General features: G+C 48.4%; 1 protein-coding gene across 2 annotated transcripts in view; it reads left to right on the forward strand.

Annotated features, from left to right (window-relative positions):
• kirrel3a (kirre like nephrin family adhesion molecule 3a) overlaps window positions 1-20,572 on the forward strand; it is a 649,014-nt gene that overhangs the window by 607,833 nt on the left and 20,609 nt on the right. For both annotated transcript variants that reach the window (XM_078427020.1, XM_078427019.1), the window contains 4 exons: window positions 1,052-1,178; window positions 5,946-6,046; window positions 11,932-12,130; window positions 18,650-18,757. In XM_078427020.1, the coding sequence (XP_078283146.1) occupies window positions 1,052-1,178; window positions 5,946-6,046; window positions 11,932-12,130; window positions 18,650-18,757 (535 nt within the window). The remainder of the gene's footprint in view (window positions 1-1,051; window positions 1,179-5,945; window positions 6,047-11,931; window positions 12,131-18,649; window positions 18,758-20,572) is intronic.

Genomic DNA, 20,572 nt, shown 5'->3' on the forward strand with positions numbered 1-20,572 from the left:
GAGAGTGGGGATATTGGGAATGAGAGTGGGGATATTGGGAATGAGAGTGGGGATATTGGGAATAAGAGAGTATGGACATTGAGAATGAGAGCGGGGATAGTGGCGGCACGGTAGCGCAGCGGTAGAGTTGCTGCTTTACAGCGAATGCAGCGCCGGAGACTCAGGTTCGATCCTGACTACGGGTGCTGCACTGTAAGGAGTTTGTACGTTCTCCCCGTGACCTGCGTGGGTTTTCTCCGAGATCTTCGGTTTCCTCCCACACTCCAAAGACGTACAGGTATGTAGGTTAATTGGCTGGGTAAATGCAAAAATTGTCCCTAGTGGGTGTAGGATAGTGGTAATGTACGAGGATCGCTGGGCGGCACGGACTTGGTGGGCCGAAAAGGCCTGTTTCCGGCTGTATATATATGATATGATATATGATATATTAGGAATGAGAGTATGGACATTGAGAATGAGAGAATGTGGATATTGGGAATGAGAGAGTGTATATTGGGAATGAGAGGTGATATTGGGATTGAGAGAGTGTATATTGGGAATGAGAGGTGATATTGGGAATGAGTGTATATTGGGAATGAGAGTGGGGATATTGGGAATGAGAGTGTGGATATTGGGAATGAGAGTGTGGATTTTCGGAATAAGAGTGTGGGTATTGGGAATAAGAGTGTGGGTATTGGGATTGAGAGCGTGAATATTGGGAATGAGAGCATGAATATTGGGAATGAGGGAGTGTGGATATTGGGAATGAGGGAGTGCGTTCTCCCCATGACCGTGTGGGTTTTTTCTGGGATCTCCGGTTTCCTCCCACACTCGAAATACGTACAGGTTTGTAGTTTAATTGGCTTGGTATAAATGTCAATTTTCCCTAGTGTGTGTAGGGTGGTGTTAATGTGTGTGTAGTGTGTGTAGGGTTGTGTTAATGTGCGGGGATCGGTGGTTGGTGCGGACTCGGTGGGCCGAAGGGCCTGTTTCCGTGCTGTATCTCTAAAGTAAAAGGTGAGGAAGCCGTGATGTCCTCTGACGCGCCTGCCCTCTCGCCCCGCTCCTGCAGGTACTCAGCAATGATAACATCATGACCCTGAAGGCCGTCACCCAGGAGGATGCTGGGAAGTACGTCTGCCGGGCGGTCGTGCCGCGAGTTGGTGCCGGCGAGAGGGAGGTCAGCCTGACCGTTAATGGTAAAACACGCCACTCTCCACAGTGTACCGTGCTGGTGATACACACTCACTGTGCTCACACACACTGACTCACACTCACACACACCTACACACACTCACACACACTCACACACACTCACACACTCCACTCTTAACAGTGTACCGTGCTGGCATTACAGACTCACTGTGCTCACATACACTGTCACACACTGTCACACACTGTCACACACCTACACACACTCACACACACTGTCACACTCTGTCACACACCTACACACACTCACACACACTGTCACACACTGTCACACACCTACACACACTCACACACACTGTCACACACCTACACACACTCACACACACTGTCACACACCTACACACACTCACACACACTGTCACACACTGCCACACACCTACACACACTCACACACACTGTCACACACCTACACACACTCACACACACTGTCACACACTGTCACACACCTACACACACTCACACACACTGTCACACACTGTCACACACCTACACACACTCACACACACTGACACACACTCACACACTCACACACTTACACACACTCCACTCTTCACAGTGTATCGTGCTGGCAATACTGACTCACTGTGCTCACACACACTCACACACACTCACGCACACTCACACACCCTCACACACACCTACACACACTCCACTCTTCACAGTGTACCGTGCTGGCGATACTGATTCACTGTGCTCACACACTGACACACACTATCACACACTCACACACACTGTCACACACTCACACACACTGTCACACACTGTTATATAATGATAGGCACACAGTAACACACACACATAGTCTCACACAATCATACACTGTCACACACTGTCACAGTGATACAGTCACACACCATCACACAATGACACACACAGTGACAAGCACAGTAACATGCACACACACACTGAGTGACACATTCATACAATATCACACAGTGACACACATACACACAGCCACACAATCTCCACAAACACACGTACACACACACATACACATACACACACACGCATGCACTGACACATGCACAGTCACAGAGTGATATACACACAGTGACACACACACAAACACACACACACACACACAGAAGCACATAGATGGACACCGTGACACACACAAACACACACACTCAGTGACACACTCACAGTGACATGCAGACACACTCAATGACACACACATACGCACAAATACATGCACATCCACATGCTTACACAGGCATTTAGACACACAGGGACACATAGACACACGATCACACTCATATACAATCATGTAAACAATCATATAAATATGCACAGCTGTCTGCTGCTCCTTACACTCAAACACACATGAACACACACCATATATTTAGTTTAGTTGAGAAATACAGCGCTGAAACAGGCCCTTCGGCCCAACAAGTCTGCGCTGACCAGCGATCCCCGCACACTAACACTATCCTACACACACTAGGGACACTTTACATTTATACCATACCAATTAACCTACAAACCTGTACGTCTTTGGAGAGTGGGAGGAAACTGGAGTTCCCTGAGAAAACCCACGCAGATCACAGGGAGGAAGTACAAACTCCATACAGACAGCACCCGTGGTCAGGATCAAACCCGGCTGTCTGACTGTGTGGCAGTAACTCTACCGCTGTGCCACCCTGCCGCCATCTTTGTGCAAATATGGGCAGTATAGATATCCAAATATATTCACATCCACAAGTAAATGCACACATACTTGTCTCACACACACACACACACACACACACACACACACACACACACACACACACATAGCAACACAGTCTCACACACACACACACACACACACACCTAGCAACACACAGTCTCACACACACACACACACACATAGCCACACAGTCTCACACACACACACTCACACACACACACACACACACATAGCCACACACACACTCACACACGCACACATAGTCACACGCAGTCTCACACACACACACACACGCACACACACACACTTCGTCACACACAGTTTCACACACGCAGTCAAGCACACAGCTCACACACACACACACATACAGTCACACATGTACAGTCACTCACTCAGATAATGAGATGCACATGATAACGTGCACACAATCATGGTGAAACACATGCACTCAGACTCAGTGAAGTACACACAGTGACACGCACACATACACTGTGACACGCATGGTCTCATACACACCCGCATACAGTGGCACACACACACACACATACACACTATCAATGGCACGCGCACACTCAGTGACACACTGATACACACACACATAGTGACACACTAACACAGTGACACACACACTCACGCACGCGCACCCAGGCATTTACAGAGCCGGTGAGTGTCACAGTGTGTGTGTGTGTGTGTGTGTGTGTGTGTGTGTGTGTGTGTGTGTCACCACGCACACCATATATAAATATATTCACACCCACAAGTAAATAGACACACACACACACACACTTATTTATTGATGCATGTGTGGATTTAGTTGTGAGGGTACATTTACACAGACAAGCAAACAGACACAAGGCACCAAGCACATAATTGGCAGCTGGAGATAATGATACAGGGGGAAGGGGGAGGGTACACATTGAGTGATGCAGGGGGGGGGGAACACTTGTATAAACTGCAGTAGTGTAGGTCAGGGCCTTAGATCAGTGGAGCAGCAGGATTTATAAACATTGGACGATCGCCCGTGGCTCTGTGAAGCAATATTCAGTGCTGTTTCTACCTGTGCTCCCACATTGGCACTCTTACCCAGAGTGGTTCCGGTCCAGTATTAAGTTGCAGGAGCAGTGAGGCGCTGTCAGACCACTTCTATCTGATGTGTAGGATGGAACTGCAGATGCTAGTTTAAAACCGAAGATAGGCACAAAAAGATGGAGTAACTCAACGGGTCAGGCAGCATCTCTGGGGAGAAGGAATAGGTGACATTTCAGGTCGAGTCCCTTCTTCAGACTGAGATTTAGGGGAAAGGGAGATGAGAGATATAGAAGGTGACATAGAGAGATATAGAATGAAAGATATGCAAAAAAGGAACGATGATAAAGAAAACAGGCCATTGTCAGCCATGTGCTAGGTGAAAACGAGTTACAGACAATGAGACTCGACAAGACTCCTTTGAAACCAGAACAACCACTTGGGTGGGGGAGGGATGGGGAGAGGGGGGATACAAGGGTTACTTGAAGTTTGAGAAATCAATATCCATACCACTGGACTGCAAGTTGCCCAAGTGAAATATCACTTCTATCAGATGCTGGGCAATTTGAACCAAGCCCAAATATTCTTCTTGAAGGAAGTTAAAAGCAAAGTTTCACATTTTCACAGTTCAGATTGATTTTAAATGAAGTCTGGAAAGGTAATTAGGTTCTCGTGGAACAAAATGCCCAGAGTAGGGGAATCGAGAACGAGAGGACATAAATTACTATTAAAACACAAAGTACCTGTTATAACACCAGGATAAGCACTCAACCAAGAAAACCAAGCCCAATGCCCAAGTAGTATCTGAACTGCCGATACACATCGATGCTGGAGCTTGTTTCCACGCAATGTGAGGGGAGAAGAATTTAATAGTTCATATTTTTAAAATGTTAAATGTAATACCTGAGGGGTACATTTTACACAGAGGGTGGTTGGTGTAAGGAACCAGCTGCTGGAGGAGGTAGTTGAGGCAGGGACTATTGCAATGTTTAAGAAACATTTAGACAGGTACATGGATAGGACAGGTTTAGAGGGAAACGGGCCAAATGCAGGCAGGTGGGACTAGTGTAGATGGGACATGTTGGTTGGTGTGGGTAAGTTGGGCCGAGAGGCCTGTTTTCATGCTATATCACTCGATGAGTCTATGACTCTCAAATAGAAAATCCTTATGAAGACTGAATGACACAAAATGCTGGAGTAACTCAGCAGGACAGGCAGTACCTCTGGAGTGATGGAATGGGTGACGTTTCGGGCCGAGATCCTTCTTCAGACTGAAAGTCACGGAAAAGGGTAATGAGAGATACAGACGATGATGTAGAGAAATATAGAACAATGATTGAACGATATGCAAAAAAGTAACGATGATAAAGGAAACAGGCCATCGTTAGCTGTTTGCTGGGTGAGAACGAGAAGCTGGTGTGACTTGGGTGGGGGAGGGATGGAGAGAGAGGGAATGCCGGGGTTACTTGAAGTTAGAGAAATCACTAATCACACCGCTGGGGTGAAAGCTGCCCAAGCGAAATATGAGGTGCTGTTCCTCCAATTTGCGCTGGGCCTCACTCTGACAATGGAGGAGGCCCAGGACAGAAAGGGAATGGGGAGGAGAGTTAAAGTGTTTAGCAACCGGGAGTTCAGGTAGGCATCTGCAGTTCCTTCCTACACATGAAGACTGAGGGAGTTTTGTTAATCCCGGCAGAAGACTTTGTACCAAACTGTAATCTCGTCAGCATTCCATGCCGGTCAAGGGAATCTCTCTTACTCCTCCCCAACCATCAATAGGGTCTTCGCTGCTGAAGTAGTTGAGCCCAGCTCGTCTACTGCACATTGTGTGTGCAATTAGCCTTTAAAATATTCATTAAAATGTAAATTTATTTCAATTAGACTTCTAATAAACAGCAATTATATTCAACATAATTATGTGTGGAGCTCGCCCTGATGGTAGTTGCTCATTTGGAAAGTGTGCACCACAAGCAGGGCTGGTTTGGATGAGTGGTCTAATGTAATAAAGTGCTTCGGTGGGTGGGATGTGTGTATGATTTGTTTGTGTTTTGGCTTTCAGGGCCCCCCATCATCTCCAGCACACAGATGCAGCATGCCTTGCAGGGGCAGAAGGGCCAGATCAAGTGCTTCATTCGTAGTACACCACCTCCCGACCGAATAGTGAGTGTCTCGGCAACTCAGTGAAAGCAAGGGCTTGCCGGCACGCCGTCCGCATAGCCGGTGGGGTTTACACAAGGGAGGGCTTTAATGAGAACCCGAGGGGCAACCTTCGCACGAACAGGTGCATGGTACAAGATCACTGGAGGAGCAGATCGGGTGGTCGCACAGAGTCTCTTGCCCAGAGTAGGGCAATCGAGAACCAGGGGACATCGATTTAAGGTGAGGGGGGAAGGGGAAGATAGTTAATAGGAACTCTAAACTAAACTAAACTAAAAAGAACACAAGGGGGAACTTTTTCAAAGGGTGGTGGGTGTATGGAACGAGCTGCCATCGCAATGTTGAAGAAATATTTAGACATGTACATGGATAGGACAGGTTTAGAGGGACATGGGCCAAATGCAGGCAGGTGGGACTAGTGTACGTTGGCCAGTGTGGGTACGTTGGGCTGAAGGGCCTGTTTCCATGGGGTATCACTCTGTGACCATGATGTTGCCAAAAGGGCGATCTTATACATGTGTATAAAAACATGAGGAGAATAGAGTGGATGAATCCACAGTCTTTTACCCAGGGTAGGGGAATGAAGAACCAGAGGATATAGGTTTGTGCACGTGTTTGTAGCATATGGAGATGTGTGTGTGTGTCTATATGTACACTGTGGACAGCTTGATTGTAACCATGTATAGTCTGTTCCCTGACGGGATAGCATGCAACAAAAAAGATTTTCACTGCAGCACGTAACAATAATAAATTAAACTAAACTAAACCAAACTAAAGTAAACTAACTAAATATCAGCAAACCTCTCAGATGTTCAGTACGTGTGTGAAGCGAGGAGTTGCACTCTACTGACTGGGGGGGTAAAAGTAGATGCATTATGTCACACAACATTCCCCAACACTGAAGATAGACACAAAAAGCAGGAATACCTCAGCGGGACAGGCAGCGTCTCTGGAGAGAAGGAATGGGTGACGTTTCGGGTCGAATTCGGGGCGGCACGGTGGCGCAGCGGTAGAGTTTCTGCCTTACAGCGAATGCAGCGCCAGAGACCCGGGTTCCATCCCGACTACAGGTGCTGTCTGTACGGAGTTTGTACGTTCTCCCCGTGACCTGCGTGGGTTTTCTCCGAGATCTTCGGTTTCCCCCCACACTCCAAAGACGTACAGGTTTATAGGTTAATTGGCTTGGTAAATGTAAAAATTGTCCCTAGGTGTATCGGATAGTGTTAATGTGCGGGGATCGCTGGTCGGCGCGGACCCGGTGGGCCGAAGGGCCTGTTTCCGCGCTGTATCTCGAAACTAAACCTGATTCCACTTAATCATGAATTCTTCAGACTCGAACCGAAAAGTCATCCATCCCTTCTCTCCAGAGATGCTGCCTGGCCCGCTGAGTTACTCCAGCTTTTTGTGTCTATCTTTGGTTTAAACCAGCATCTGCAGTTGCTTCCTGGACCTTCCCCAACACCTCTCTGGCAATCACTGGTACCTTGACACGTGGTCATTGCTGTGTCTTAGGATTCTGAGCATCCAACGTCCACTGGTGACAAGCTCACAGATTTCACAACGTCGGAGACTGCTGCAGCTGCCACCACACCACCTCTGAAATCCCCCCCAAATCTCTCCACCTCTCCTTCCCAAATGTCTCCTATTCATTATGATGCACGAGGCCATTTGGCCCATTGAGTCGATGGCAGCTCTCAGAGCAAGACAAATCAATCCAATTCTCCACTTATCTCCATGTCACCTGCACTCTCTCTCACAAACCCATCTTTGTCATACTTTGTCAGGGACCCAGTAGCACAACAGGTAAAGAACAGGATTAGTAGAGAGAGACTTCTGAACATTAATGCCTAGGAAGGAACTGCAGATACTGGGTTACCGAAGATAGACACAAAATGCTGGAGTAACTCAGCGGGACAGGCAGCATCTCCGGAGAGAAGGAATGGGTGACGTTCCGGGTCGAGACCCTTCTTCAGACTAGTTATGGAAAAGGGAAATGAGAGATACAGAGAGATAAAGAACAATGAATATAAGATATGCAAAAAAGTAATGACGCTTAAGGAAACAGGTCATTGTTAGTTGGTTGTGTAGGAAGGAACTATATGCTGGTTTAAACCGAAGATAGACACAAAAAGCTGGAGTAATTCAGCGGGACAGACAGCATCTCTGGAGAAAAGGAATGGGTGACGTTTCGGGTCGAGACCCTTCTTCAGTCTGTTAGCTGTTTGTTGGGTGAAAATAGGAAGCTGGTGCGACCTGGGTGGGGGAGGGATAGAGAGAGAGGGAGAGAGGGAGGGAATGCTGGGGTTACTTGAAGTTAGAGAAATCAGTATTCATACCAAGGGGATGTAAGCTGCCCAAGTGAAGTATAAAATGCTGTTCCTGGTGTATCTCCTACTACTCAGTGAGCAATTTGCAGTAACCAGGTAACCTAGCAACCAGCACATCTTTGGGATGTGGAGGGAAACCATAGCACCCAATTTAAACCCACGCGGTCACTGGGAGAGCGTGCAAACTCCGCACAGACAGCACCCGTGTCTGGAGATGTGAGGGCAGCTCCTCCAGCTGAGCTACTCTGCCACCGTCCATGTTCTATGTTATCCCACTTTCTCATCCACTCCCGACAGGCCTGGGCCAATTTATACAGGCCAATTGACCTACAGGCCCACACATCTTTCAGATTTTGGAGGAAACCAGAGCATCTAGTGGAAACCCACGTGGTCACAGGGAGAACTTGTAAGCCCGGGTCAGAGGACGTGGGTGTAAGGTGGGGGGGGGGGGGGGGGGAAGATCTCACAGGAACTCTAAGTTAAACTAAACTAAGAAAAGGAACCCAAGGGGTAACTTTTTCACGCGAAGGATGGTGGGTGCATGGATGGAGCTGCTGGGGGACATAGTTGAGGCAGAGACTATCACAACGGTTAAGAAACATTTAGGCAAGTACATGGTTTAGAAGGTCTCTGTGAGATTCAGCAAGGGAACAGGTCCTTTGACCCACCGATTGCAACGTTTAGTCATTTGCCAGGGTATCTCCGTACGCATCAGCATCAACCTCCCATTGATAGAGCTCCCATGAGGTAACCTGGGTGTTTTCACTACATGAGCGGTGCTTTATAAATGAAGATTGTAATTGTTGGGCACCTCAGTTGCCAAGACAGTCAGAGGTTCCCCACCTTCAACCACAACCCTCAACAACAGGCATCAACTCAATGGGCCAAATGGCCTTGTGTATCATAAGGAATAGGAGACATTTGGAAAGGAGAGGGAGAGAGGTATGGGAGGAAGTTTTCGAGGCCGTGTTCTGACAGCTGAGGCACAGTCTCTGATGCTGGTGAAAGTCGTGGGATTGGTTGCTGAGAGCGATTTTTTCTTCCGGATGCTCCGGCTTCCTCCCACATCCCAGAGATGTGTGGGTTTGTCGGTAAATCGGTCTCTATAAATTGCCCCAAGAGTGTAGTGCTTGGGAAAGTGGGATAACATAGAACTGGTGGGAACGATGGTGGGCGTGGACTTGTTGGGCCAAAGCACCTGTTCCCATGCCGTTTCTCACAGTGGTGCAGTGGTAGAGTTGCTGCCTTACAATGCCGGAGACCCGGGTTAAATCCTGACTACGGGTGCTGCCTGGACAAAGTTTGCATGTTCTCCCCGTGACCGCATGGGTTTCCTCCAGATGCTCTGGTTTCCTCCCAAATCAGAAAGACATGGGGTGCTTGTAGGTCAACTGGCCTCGGTACATTGCCGCATGTGTGTAGGGGGGAGTGGACGAGAGAGTGAGATAAAACAGGATGTACAACTATATGGATTTAGTGCATGGATGGGACAGGTTTAGAAGGATATGGGCCAAATGTCGGCAGGTGGGCTAGTGTAGATGGGACGTATTGGCTGGTATGGGCAAGTTGGGATGAAGGGCCTGTTTCCATGCAGTAAGACTCTATAACTCTATGACTCTTAATGATAGCGGAGTCAGGAGATATGGGGAGAAGGCAGGAACAGGGTACTGATTGTGCATGATCAGCCATGATCACGGTGAATGGCAGTGCTGGCTCGAGGGGCCGAATGGCCTCCTCCTGCACCTACTGTCTATTGTCTATTGTCATGTGAACGATTATTTGATGGCCGGCATGAACTCTGCACCGCTGCTTAGCTGGTCGAGGCGGTTGTTTTGTTGTTTGGTTTAATTTAGAGATACACCATGGGAAGGGGCCCTTCGGCCCACTAGGCCCACTAGGCCCACTAGGCCCGCTAGGGCCACTAGGCCCACTAGGCCCACTAGGCCCACTAGGGCCTCTAGGGCCACTAGGGCCACTAGGGCCACTAGGCCCACTAGGCCCACTAGGGCCACTAGGGCCACTAGGCCCACTAGGGCCACTAGGCCCACTAGGGCCACTAGGGCCACTAGGCCCACTAGGCCCACTAGGGCCACTAGGGCCACTAGGCCCACTAGGCCCACTAGGGCCACTAGGCCCACTAGGGCCACTAGGGCCACTAGGCCCACTAGGCCCACTATGCCCACTATGCCCACTAGGGCCGAAGACCCCGTTTCCATGGTGTATCTCTAAATTAAACCAAAAAACAAAAACACCAACCTCTACCAGCTAAGCAGCTGTGCAGAGAAAATTAAGTAAACCTTGCAAATGTCTTTTTGAAAAGCATAGAAATAAAAAAGAAATGTAATTCTTGCTTGTGAGTACAGAACCTGCAGTGAGGAACATCTGGTGCATCCCATAGAATGTGTAATTAGACTTGTAGAACATCTTCCAGCAATTGACAGCTGTACAGATGTTCACGTCTTAATTTGTTCCCCAGCTAATGGCTTTTTTTATTGCAGCGAGAATCCTCAATAGATCAGCAGAGGGAACAAAAGTGGATCATTTCAGCAATAAAAGTGGATGATGTAGTCTCACAAATCGCGGCAATTTTCAGTTTCACCCCACTGGTCTCAGACTTGCACTGATTAGCTCAGGGGCGAAACTGGGGAATAATTCTGCTCAGTACTGCCTAATGACGGTACAATGTGTGACTGCTCACAGTTCAACCCGGTTAACGACAGCAGAGGGAAGTCCCGTGAAAATCGGAATCAGGACTCACAGCAAGAATTACATTTCTTTTTTATTTCTATGCTTTTCAAAAGGACATTTGCAAGGTTTACTTAATTTTCTCTGCACCGCTGCTTAGCTGGTAGAGGTTGGTGTTTTTGTTTTTTGGTTTAATTTAGAGATACACCATGGAAACGGGCCCTTCGGCCCTAGTGGGCCTAGTGGGCCTAGTGGGCCTAGTGGGCCTAGTGGACCTAGTGGGCCTAGTGGGCCTAGTGGGCCTAGTGGGCCTAGTGTCTTCGCACAGTGTCAGCAAAGGGTTCTCCGTAACATCCGCAGTTCAGCGCGAGAATTTAATTTCTGCACCCTCAATTTGTTCCGGATCTGGAAATGACTGGTGAAACAAAATGCCCAGAAAAGACACAAAATGCTGGAGGAACTCAACAGGTCAGGCATCATCTGGGCTGAAGGGGAAAAGATTTAACATCGATTTGAGGGGTAACCTTTTCACACAAAGGGTGGTGGGTGTATGGAACAAGCTGCCAGAGGATGTAGTTGAGGCAGGGACTATCAACCTATGAACCTGTACGTGGGAGAAAACCAGAGCACACAGAGAATACCCACGTGGTCACGGGGAGAACGTACAAACTCCGTACAGACAAGCACCCGTAGTCGGGATCGAACCCTGGTTCTGGTGCTGTAAGGCAGCAACTCTACCGCTGTGCCACCGTGCCGCCCAATTTTGGAAGATAGGACATCCATTACGATCACAACTGACAAACGATGGGGAGGCTGATGTTGGTGGAATGCAGTTGATAATTTAATCTGTCCTTTTGCTCTATTGGATACACCCAGGCCTGGTCATGGAAGGAGAACGTTCTGGAATCTGGGACCTCCGGGCGCTACACAGTGGAGACAGTGAGCATGGAGGAAGGCGTGATCTCCACACTGACCATCAGTAACATCGTGCGTGCCGACTTCCAGACCATTTACAACTGCACCGCCTGGAACAGCTTTGGCTCCGACACGGAAATTATTCGGCTGAAAGAACAAGGTGGGCTTTAGGAAGCAATGAGATTGTGTGCCGGGCAGAATGCCTCCAATCCCACCGGCCAATCAGCCCAGAGTGGCATCGCTCCATTTAATGTCCCATCCATCTTCGTCATAAGCCTCGTAAACCCTCGTCATAACAGACCATCGTGGGGGGGGAGGAGGGGGGGGGGTGGTGTTTGGTTTTGCCGATTGTCTGCTAGAACCAATTACATAGACATTGAGTACCATTGTATGAGTAGAAACAAAGAACTGCAGATGCTGATTTAAACAAAAGGACACAGAGTGCTGGAGTAACTCAGCGGGTCAGGCAGCATCTCTGGAGATAGACACAAAAAGTTGGGGGTAACTCAGCAGGTCAGGCAGCATCTCGGGAGAGAAGGAATGGGCGACGTTTCGGATCGAGTCCCGTCTTCAGACTCTTGGTCTGGAATTAGGCCTGGAATCCAGGTGAGTTGCGGTGAGGATCTGCGCAGCCGGAGTGCCGGTAAGTATTGGTGGTGGCGGTGGTGGCGGTGGTGGCGTGCCTGGCCTGGAATGGGCCGAGCAGGCTATGTGGGTCGGCAGTGGCAGCAGATGGTCCGGTCTGGAAGGTCCGCCAGGGATGGCGTCAGTAGCATGAGCTGGCGGTGAATGAAGATCAGTAGGTCCATCTACTAGAACCAACATCTATTATAAAGAGGTCCGGAACAACAAGGGTTTACATTGGTTTAGTCCAGTTTAGTTTATTGTCACATGTAACGAGGTACAGTGAAAAGCTTTTGTGTGCTAACCAGTCGGCGGAAAGACTATACACGATTACAATCAGGTCATCTACAGTGTATAGATGCGTGATAAAGGGGTAACGTTCAGTGCAAAGTAAAGCCAGTAAATTCCGATCAATGATAGTCCAAGGGTCACCAATGAGGTCGATTGGATACTTATCGATATTATTCCAATTTGGGTCCTGTAACAATCTGCCTTCAGCTCACACTTTCTCCGCTGAGCAGGAATATTGTCTTTCAACTCAATTACCCGCTCACCACCACTGTAAATGTCTAATGTGCCATCTGTCTGGTCTAAACCATCCTTGGCAAGCAAATTACACCCTCCTTGCCATAATGACTGAGCCTTTCCAGTGTAACTGTGTGTTCATCTTCGTCTGCACTATCGATCCTACTGTTGTTCTTCACTGCCTCCGTTCTATCAACTATCTCTCTGGTGCTGCCCATTGTGGCTCCACTGCTGTCTGCCATAGAGGAGCCATTCAATTAGCTCCTTCTCCTCCAGAAGCCACCTCTGAAGCATGGCACAGTGGCGCAGCTATGGCAGCACAGTGGCACAGCTATGGCAGCACAGTGGCACAGCGGCAGAGTTGCTGCCTTCCAACACCAGAGACCGGTTGGATCCTGACCTCTTTTTTTTTTTTTTTTTTTTTTGATATAAAAGTTTTATTCCAAAGAAAAACATACAAACATACTAAGCAAAATGTGATCAAACAAAAGCCGCCTGTATCGGCAGTTTACAAATTAAACAATTATCAAATTAAAATCCCGCCATCTCTGTCAACAATACATTCAACCCCCCGCGGTGACCAGCGTTCCCGGAAGGCCTCCTGAGTCCCCGTGGACACCGCGTGTTCCCTCTCCAGGGACACTCGGGCACGGACGTAAGCCCGGAACAGGGGTAGGCAGCCGATTTCTGTGAGGCCGTCGACTGCCCGCTGCCTGGACCCGCGGATGGCCATCTTGGCCAGGCCCAGGAGCAGACCGACAGGGAGACCCCCTCCTCCCTCCTGACCCTCCCCCCTCTGTACCGGGTGCCCAAACATTAAAAGCGTAGGGCTAAAATGGAGCCAGAACTTGAGGAGCAGCCCCTTCAGATACTGGAACAGGGGCTGTAACCTCATGCACTCTGTATACAAATGGTACACGGTCTCCTCCTCACCGCAGAAGCGACAGTCGGCAGACGAGACCGTGAACCGGCTCAAGTACCTGTTACAGGCAATAGCAATTCTAGAGTTCCCTCTCTGTCACAGACCACATTTCAAATGTCCTGGTATGACAGTAACATGTCGTTGCCCCTCATATTTGGCTGGGGCAGCTTACACCCCAGTGGTATGAATATTGACATCTCTAACTTCAAGTGACCCTTGCTTTCCCTCTCTCTCCATCCCTCCCCGTCCAAATTTTTCCACCAGTCTCACTGTTCCCCTGATTAAGTTTTATCTCTGTATGCTTCGTTGTCACCTTATCCTAGCTAACAATGATCTATTCTACATTTCCTTTAACCTCGTCCCTTTTGATGTGTCGTTTTCACACCTTACCCTTCCTTATCTCTGTGTCTCCCTCTCCCCTGACTCCCGCTGAGTTATTCCAGCAGGGTCTGGAGCAATTGGCCAGGTGGGCGGAGGAATGGTTGATGGAATTTAATACAGAGAAGTGTGAGGTGTTGCATTTTGGGATGTCGAACAAGGGCAGGACATACACAATAAATGGTAGGCCACTGGGAAGTGTTGAAGAGCAGAGGGATCTAGGAGTACAGGTGCATGGTTCCTTGAAGGTCGAGTCGCATGTAGATAAGGTGGTCAAAAAGGCTTATGGCACTTTGACCTTCATCAGTCAGAGTATTGAGTATAGAGGTTGTGAGGTCATGTTGCAGTTGTATAAGACGTTGGTGAGACCGCATTTAGAATATTGTGTTCAGTTCTGGGAACCATGTTATAGGAAAGATATTGTCAAGCTTGAAAGTGTCCAGAAAAGATTTATGAGGATGTTGCCAGGACTAGAGGGTGTGAGCTACAGGGAGAGGTTGAGAAGTCTGGGTCTCTATTCCATGGAGCGCAGGAGGATAAGGGGTGATCTTGTAGAGGTAGATAAGATCATGAGAGGAATAGATCGGGTAGATGCACAGAGTCTCTTGCCCAGAGTAGGGGAATCGAGGACCAGAGGTTGTAGGTTCAAGGTGAAGGGGAAAAGATTTAATAGGAATCTGAGGGGTAACTTTTTCACACAAAGCATGGTGGGTGTATGGAACAAGCTGCCAGAGGAGGTAGTTGAGGCTGGGACTATCCCATCGTTTAAGAAACAGTTAGACAGGTACATGGATAGGACAGGTTTGGAGGGATATGGACCAAGCGCAGGCAAGTGGGACTAGTGTAGTTGGGACATTGTTGGCCGGTGTGGGCGATTTGGGCTGAAGGGCCTGTTTCCACGCTGTATGACTCTATGAATCTATGACTCTAAGGGAATTGACCCGAAACGTCACCCATTCCTTCTCTCCAGAGATGCTGCCTGTCCCGCTGAGTTACTCCAGCATTTTGTGTCTATCTTCGTTGTAAACGAGCATCTGCACTTCCTTCCTACACATTTCAAACTCTGCTCTCCCAGATTCAGAAGCCTCAGACATTTTATATGAGGAATTCCCTCAGGTATTGCTTCATGCCCGCCCTACACTGTCAATTTCACTGCCCCATCAGAGGCAAACCCTGGAACTCACTATGTTCCAATATCACGCATCACGACTGACCTACAAACTCTGAAGATCTCGATAGGTTGTAACTGCTCCACATCATCGCCTATATCTTTCATTTCCCTAATCCCTAGCCAGTGTGAAGAAGGGTCTCGACCCGAAACATCACCCTTTCCTTCGATCTAGATATTGCCTGTCCCGTTGAGTTACTCCAGCTTTTTGTGTCTGTCTTCGGTTTAAACCAGCATCTGCAGTTCCTTTCTACGCACTACAACACTTCATCTGCCCTGCCATCCGTACTACAACCCAATCCAAGTATTCAATTAGCATACGTTTCAATTTACTTGACATTTAATTTGTTTCTAACTGATTAGATTATCGGTTAATATTTAATTAGTCAATATAAGATTTATCGATGTGATAAACAAACCTCTGCTTACACTAAGAACGAAAGATAGACCTTATAGAGGTGTACAAAATCATGAGGAATAGATCGGGTAGATGCACAGAGTCTTGCCCAGAGTAGGGGAATCGAGGACCAGAGGACATAGGTTCAAGGTGAAGGGGAAAAGATTTAAAGGGGTAACTTTTTCACACAAATGTTGGCGGGTGTATGGAACAAGCTGCCAGAGGAGATAGTTGAGGCTGGGACTATCCCAACGTTTAAGAAACAGTTAGACAGGTACATGGATAGGACAGGTTTGGGCCGAAGGGCCTGTTCCACGCTGCATCACTCTATGACAATGACTCGAAAGTTTAAATACATGCAAAAACAAAATACTGCAGAATCTGGAAATACAACATAAAATTTAGTCAAGTGAGACTGAATGAAGCAAACAGTTAGACAGGTACATGGATAGGACAGGTTTGGAGGGATATGGACCAAGCGCAGGCAAGTGGGACGAGTGTAGCTGGAACATTGTTGGCCGGTGTGGGCAAGTTGGGCCGAAGGGCCTGTTTCCACACTGTATCACTCTGTGACTCTATGATGGATGTACCTCTGGAGGAGGTCGATCTCTCCTGCTCTCCTCCCTTGCAAAACCCATTCCTTCTATTTGTTTTACCCTCCCCCTTTGTCAATGTTCCCAACAAGGTTTCTCCACTCCCAATACTACCAAGTTCTCAAAGGTTACCTTTCCTGATCTCTCCACTGATGCTGCCTAACCCGCTGAGTAATTCCAACATTTTCCGCATTTATTTGAAACACCTCCTGGCTGAAGCTAACTTAAACCACGAGTATCGAGCTTTCCCCTTAGACTCATAGAGTCATACAGAACAGAAACAGGTCCTCTGGCTCAACTCGACCATGCTAACCAAGATGCCTCATCTAAACTGCTCCCATTTCCCACATTTGGCCCATATCCCTCTCAAACGTTCCTTATAACGCATCTGTCCAATTGTTGATATTGTACTGAGAGTCATAGAGTGATACGGCGTGGAAACAGGCCCTTCGGCCCAACCTACCCATACCGGCCAACATGTCCCAGCTACACTAGTCCTACCTGCCCACGCTTGACCCATATCCCTCCAAACCTGTCCTTTCCATGTCAATAAACTACGTCATCTGGCAACTCACTTCACATACCGACATGTGTGCCCCTCAGGATCTTATTCAACATTTCCCCTCTCACCATAAACCTATGCATTTAGTTCTTGATTGTTCGACTCTGGGGAAAAGCCTCTGTGCATTCACCCTATTAATGCTTCTCATGATATATATATGTATCTATATAAGCATGTATAAAATCACTCTTCAGTGTCCTATGCTCCATGGAACAAATCCCAGCCTGCCCCTACAACTTTGGCCTTTGAATCCTAGCAACAACATCCTTGTAAACCTTCTTTGCTTTTTTTCCACCTAAATGTCAGTCTCCAATGAGGTAGACACGAAGTGCTGGAGTAACTCAGCAGGACAGGCAGCATCCCTGGAGAGAAGGAATGGGGGACGTTTCGGGTCGAGACCCTTCTTCAGACTGATGTCAGGGGAGAGGGTGATACTTAGATAAAGGCGTGTCAGATGTGAAAATAGGGCAAAGGGAATGGAGGACCAGGAAAATGTAGAATAGATCATTGTTAGCTGGGAGAAGGTAGCAACAAAGCAAACGGAGATAAAATGTAGTCAGATACTGATGGGAGAACTGGGAAGGGGGAGGGATGGAGAGAGAGGGAAAGCAAGGGTTACTTGAAGATGGAGAAGTCAATGTTCGTACCGCTGGGGTGTAAGCTGCCTGCGCGAAATATGAGGTGCTGTTCCTCCAATTTGGGCTGGGCCTCACCCTAACAATGGAGGAGGCCCAGGACAGAAAGGTCAGTGTGGGAATGGGAGGGGGAGTTAAAGTGTTGAGCCACCGGGAGATCAGGTAGGTTAAGGTGGACTGAGCGGTGGTGTTGAGCGAAACGATCGCCGAGCCTGCGCTTGGTCTCGCCGATATACAGGAGTTCACACCTGGAACAGTGGATACAGTAGATGAGGTTGGAGGAGGTGCAGGGGAACCTCTGCCTCACCTGAAAAGACTGACGGGGAAAAGGAATAGGTGACGTATTGGGTGGGAACCCTTCTTCAGATCTCCAATGAGGTAGATGGGAAATCAGGACCGTACTCGAGCTGGTGATAGGATGATTCAGTTGCCTGATAACAGCTGGGAAGAAACTGCCCCTGAATCTGGAGGTAAGTGTTTTCAAACTTCTGATATGAAAGGGGAGAATCGACCCAGTGAATCCATGACAATCCCTTTACTGTGTTTAGCTGTGATTTCCAAATGCTGCATTGAACATGTGTAGGAAGGAACTGCAGATGCTGGTTTAAACCGAAGATAGACATCAAATGCTGGAGTAACCACAGGACAGGCAGCTTCCCTGGAGAAAAGGAATGGGTGACGCTTCAGGTCAAGACTCATCCATTATGAAGAAGGGTCTCAGCCTGAAACGTCACCCGTTCCTTCTCTCCAGAGATGCTGCCTGTCCCGCTGAGTTACTCCGGCATTTTGTGTCTATGTGCTGCATTGAGTAGACTGTCAGAGAGGGCACGGTTTCACCAGCAGTTGGTCATGCCCGCTGTGTTTGCTTCCCACAGAGGCCCTCTCGTTGGCAGTGGTCATCGGTGTTGCTGTCGGGGCTGGCGTGGCCTTCGTTGTGGTCTTTGCGACCGTCATGGTCATCTGCTGCTCACGCTCACAGAGAAGTAAGTGGCCGAGTCAACCTGGAGCTCACATATCACAGAGGTAACCTGCATCGGGTTGTGTAGGAAGGAGCTGCAGATGCTGGTTTAAACCAAAGACAGACACAATGCTGGAGTCACTCAGCAGGTCAGGCAGCATCCCGGGAGAGAAGGAATGGGTGACGTCTCGGGTCGAGACCCTTCTTCAGACTGAAGGGTCTCGACCAGAAAAACGTCACCCATGCCTTCTACATTGGGTTGACGGATTCCGCGTGCGGTCAACGCCATGGCCACAAGAATCGAAGCATGAGGGCACCTTCTTAATGATGGCAAATCTGGAGAACCGGCATTAGCTGTTCAAAGCAAGGGGGGTGGGTGGGGGGTGGGGGTTTGGGGGGGGTTGTTGTTGGAAGGAGGGGTGGAAGGGTTCTGGGGGTGTAGGGGGGGGGGGGAGGAGATCGGACCAAACAAAAACCAATGGCAAACAGATCATTTGCACTTCTCTCAGGAGGGCTCATTTACAAAGGAATGGGACCTGATTCATTTGCACAGAGATCTGTACCAGTTGGAGCTTAGAAGGATGAGGGGGGACCTCACTGAAACCTACCGAATAGTGAGCGGCCTGGATCGAGTGGATGTGGAGAGGATGTTTCCACTAGTGGGAGAGTCTAGGACCAGAGGTCATAGCCTCAGAATAAAAGGATGTACCATTAGAAAAGAGATGAGGAGGAACATAGAAACATAGAAACTTCGAAAATAGGTGCTGGAGGAGGCCATTCGGCCCTTCGGGCCAGCACCGCCATTCATTGTGATCATGGCTGATCATCCACAATCAATAACCTGTGCCTGCTTTCTCCCCATATCCCTTGATTCCACTATCCCCTAGAGCTCTATCTAACTCTCTCTTAAATCCATCCAGTGATTTGGCCTCCACTGCCATCTTTAGCCAGAGGCTGGTGAGTCTGTAGAATTCATTGCCACAGACGTCTGTGGAGGCCAGCTCAATGGGTGTTTTTAAAGCAGAGATTGACAGATTCTTCATTAGTAAGTGTGTCAAAGATGTATGAAGGAACTGCAGATGCCGGTTTGAACCGGATAGACACAAAAAGCTGGAGTTACTCAGCGGGGCAGGCAGCATCTCTGGAGAGAAGGAATAGGTGACATTCTTCAGAGGGGTCTCGGCCCGAGACGTCACCTATTCCTTTTCTCCAGAGATGCTGTGGAAGGGATTGGGGAGAAGGCAGGAGAATGGGGTTGAGAGGGAAAGATACTGTCGATCAGTCATGACTGAATGGCCTAATTCTGCTCCTATGACTTGTGAATGTGAACTCATGAACTCGGGGTACAGCAGATGTGTGCTCACCATGGCTAAGTGTGGCCCAGACACAGCCAGGGTGTAGACGTGTAGGAGAAAAACTGCAGAGGCTGGTTAAAATCAAAGGTAGACACAAAATGCTGGAGTAACTCAGTGGGTCAGGCAGCATCTCGGGAGAGAAGGAATGGGTGACTTTTTGGTCGAGACCTGCCTGACCTGCCTAGTTACTCCAGCATTTTGTGTCTAATAGGGTGCAGATGTTTACATTGCAAGGACAAACTGGTAAACTTAGTATGGATGCTGTTTGAGACTTTATAGAATGTTAAAAGGATTCCGAATTATACATGCAACCATGGGGCGGCCCGGTGGCACAGCGGTAGAGTTGCTGCCTCACAGCACTAGAGACCCAGGTTTGATCCCGACTACGGCCACTGTCTGCACAGATTTTGTACGTTCTCCCCGTGACCCACGTGGGTCTTTTTCCAAGAGAAAGTTAGATCTCTTAATGATAGAGTTAGAGCTCT

The sequence above is a fragment of the Rhinoraja longicauda genome, chromosome 32 (genome assembly GCF_053455715.1).
Source record: "Rhinoraja longicauda isolate Sanriku21f chromosome 32, sRhiLon1.1, whole genome shotgun sequence".
Taxonomy (NCBI): Eukaryota; Metazoa; Chordata; class Chondrichthyes; order Rajiformes; family Arhynchobatidae; genus Rhinoraja; species Rhinoraja longicauda.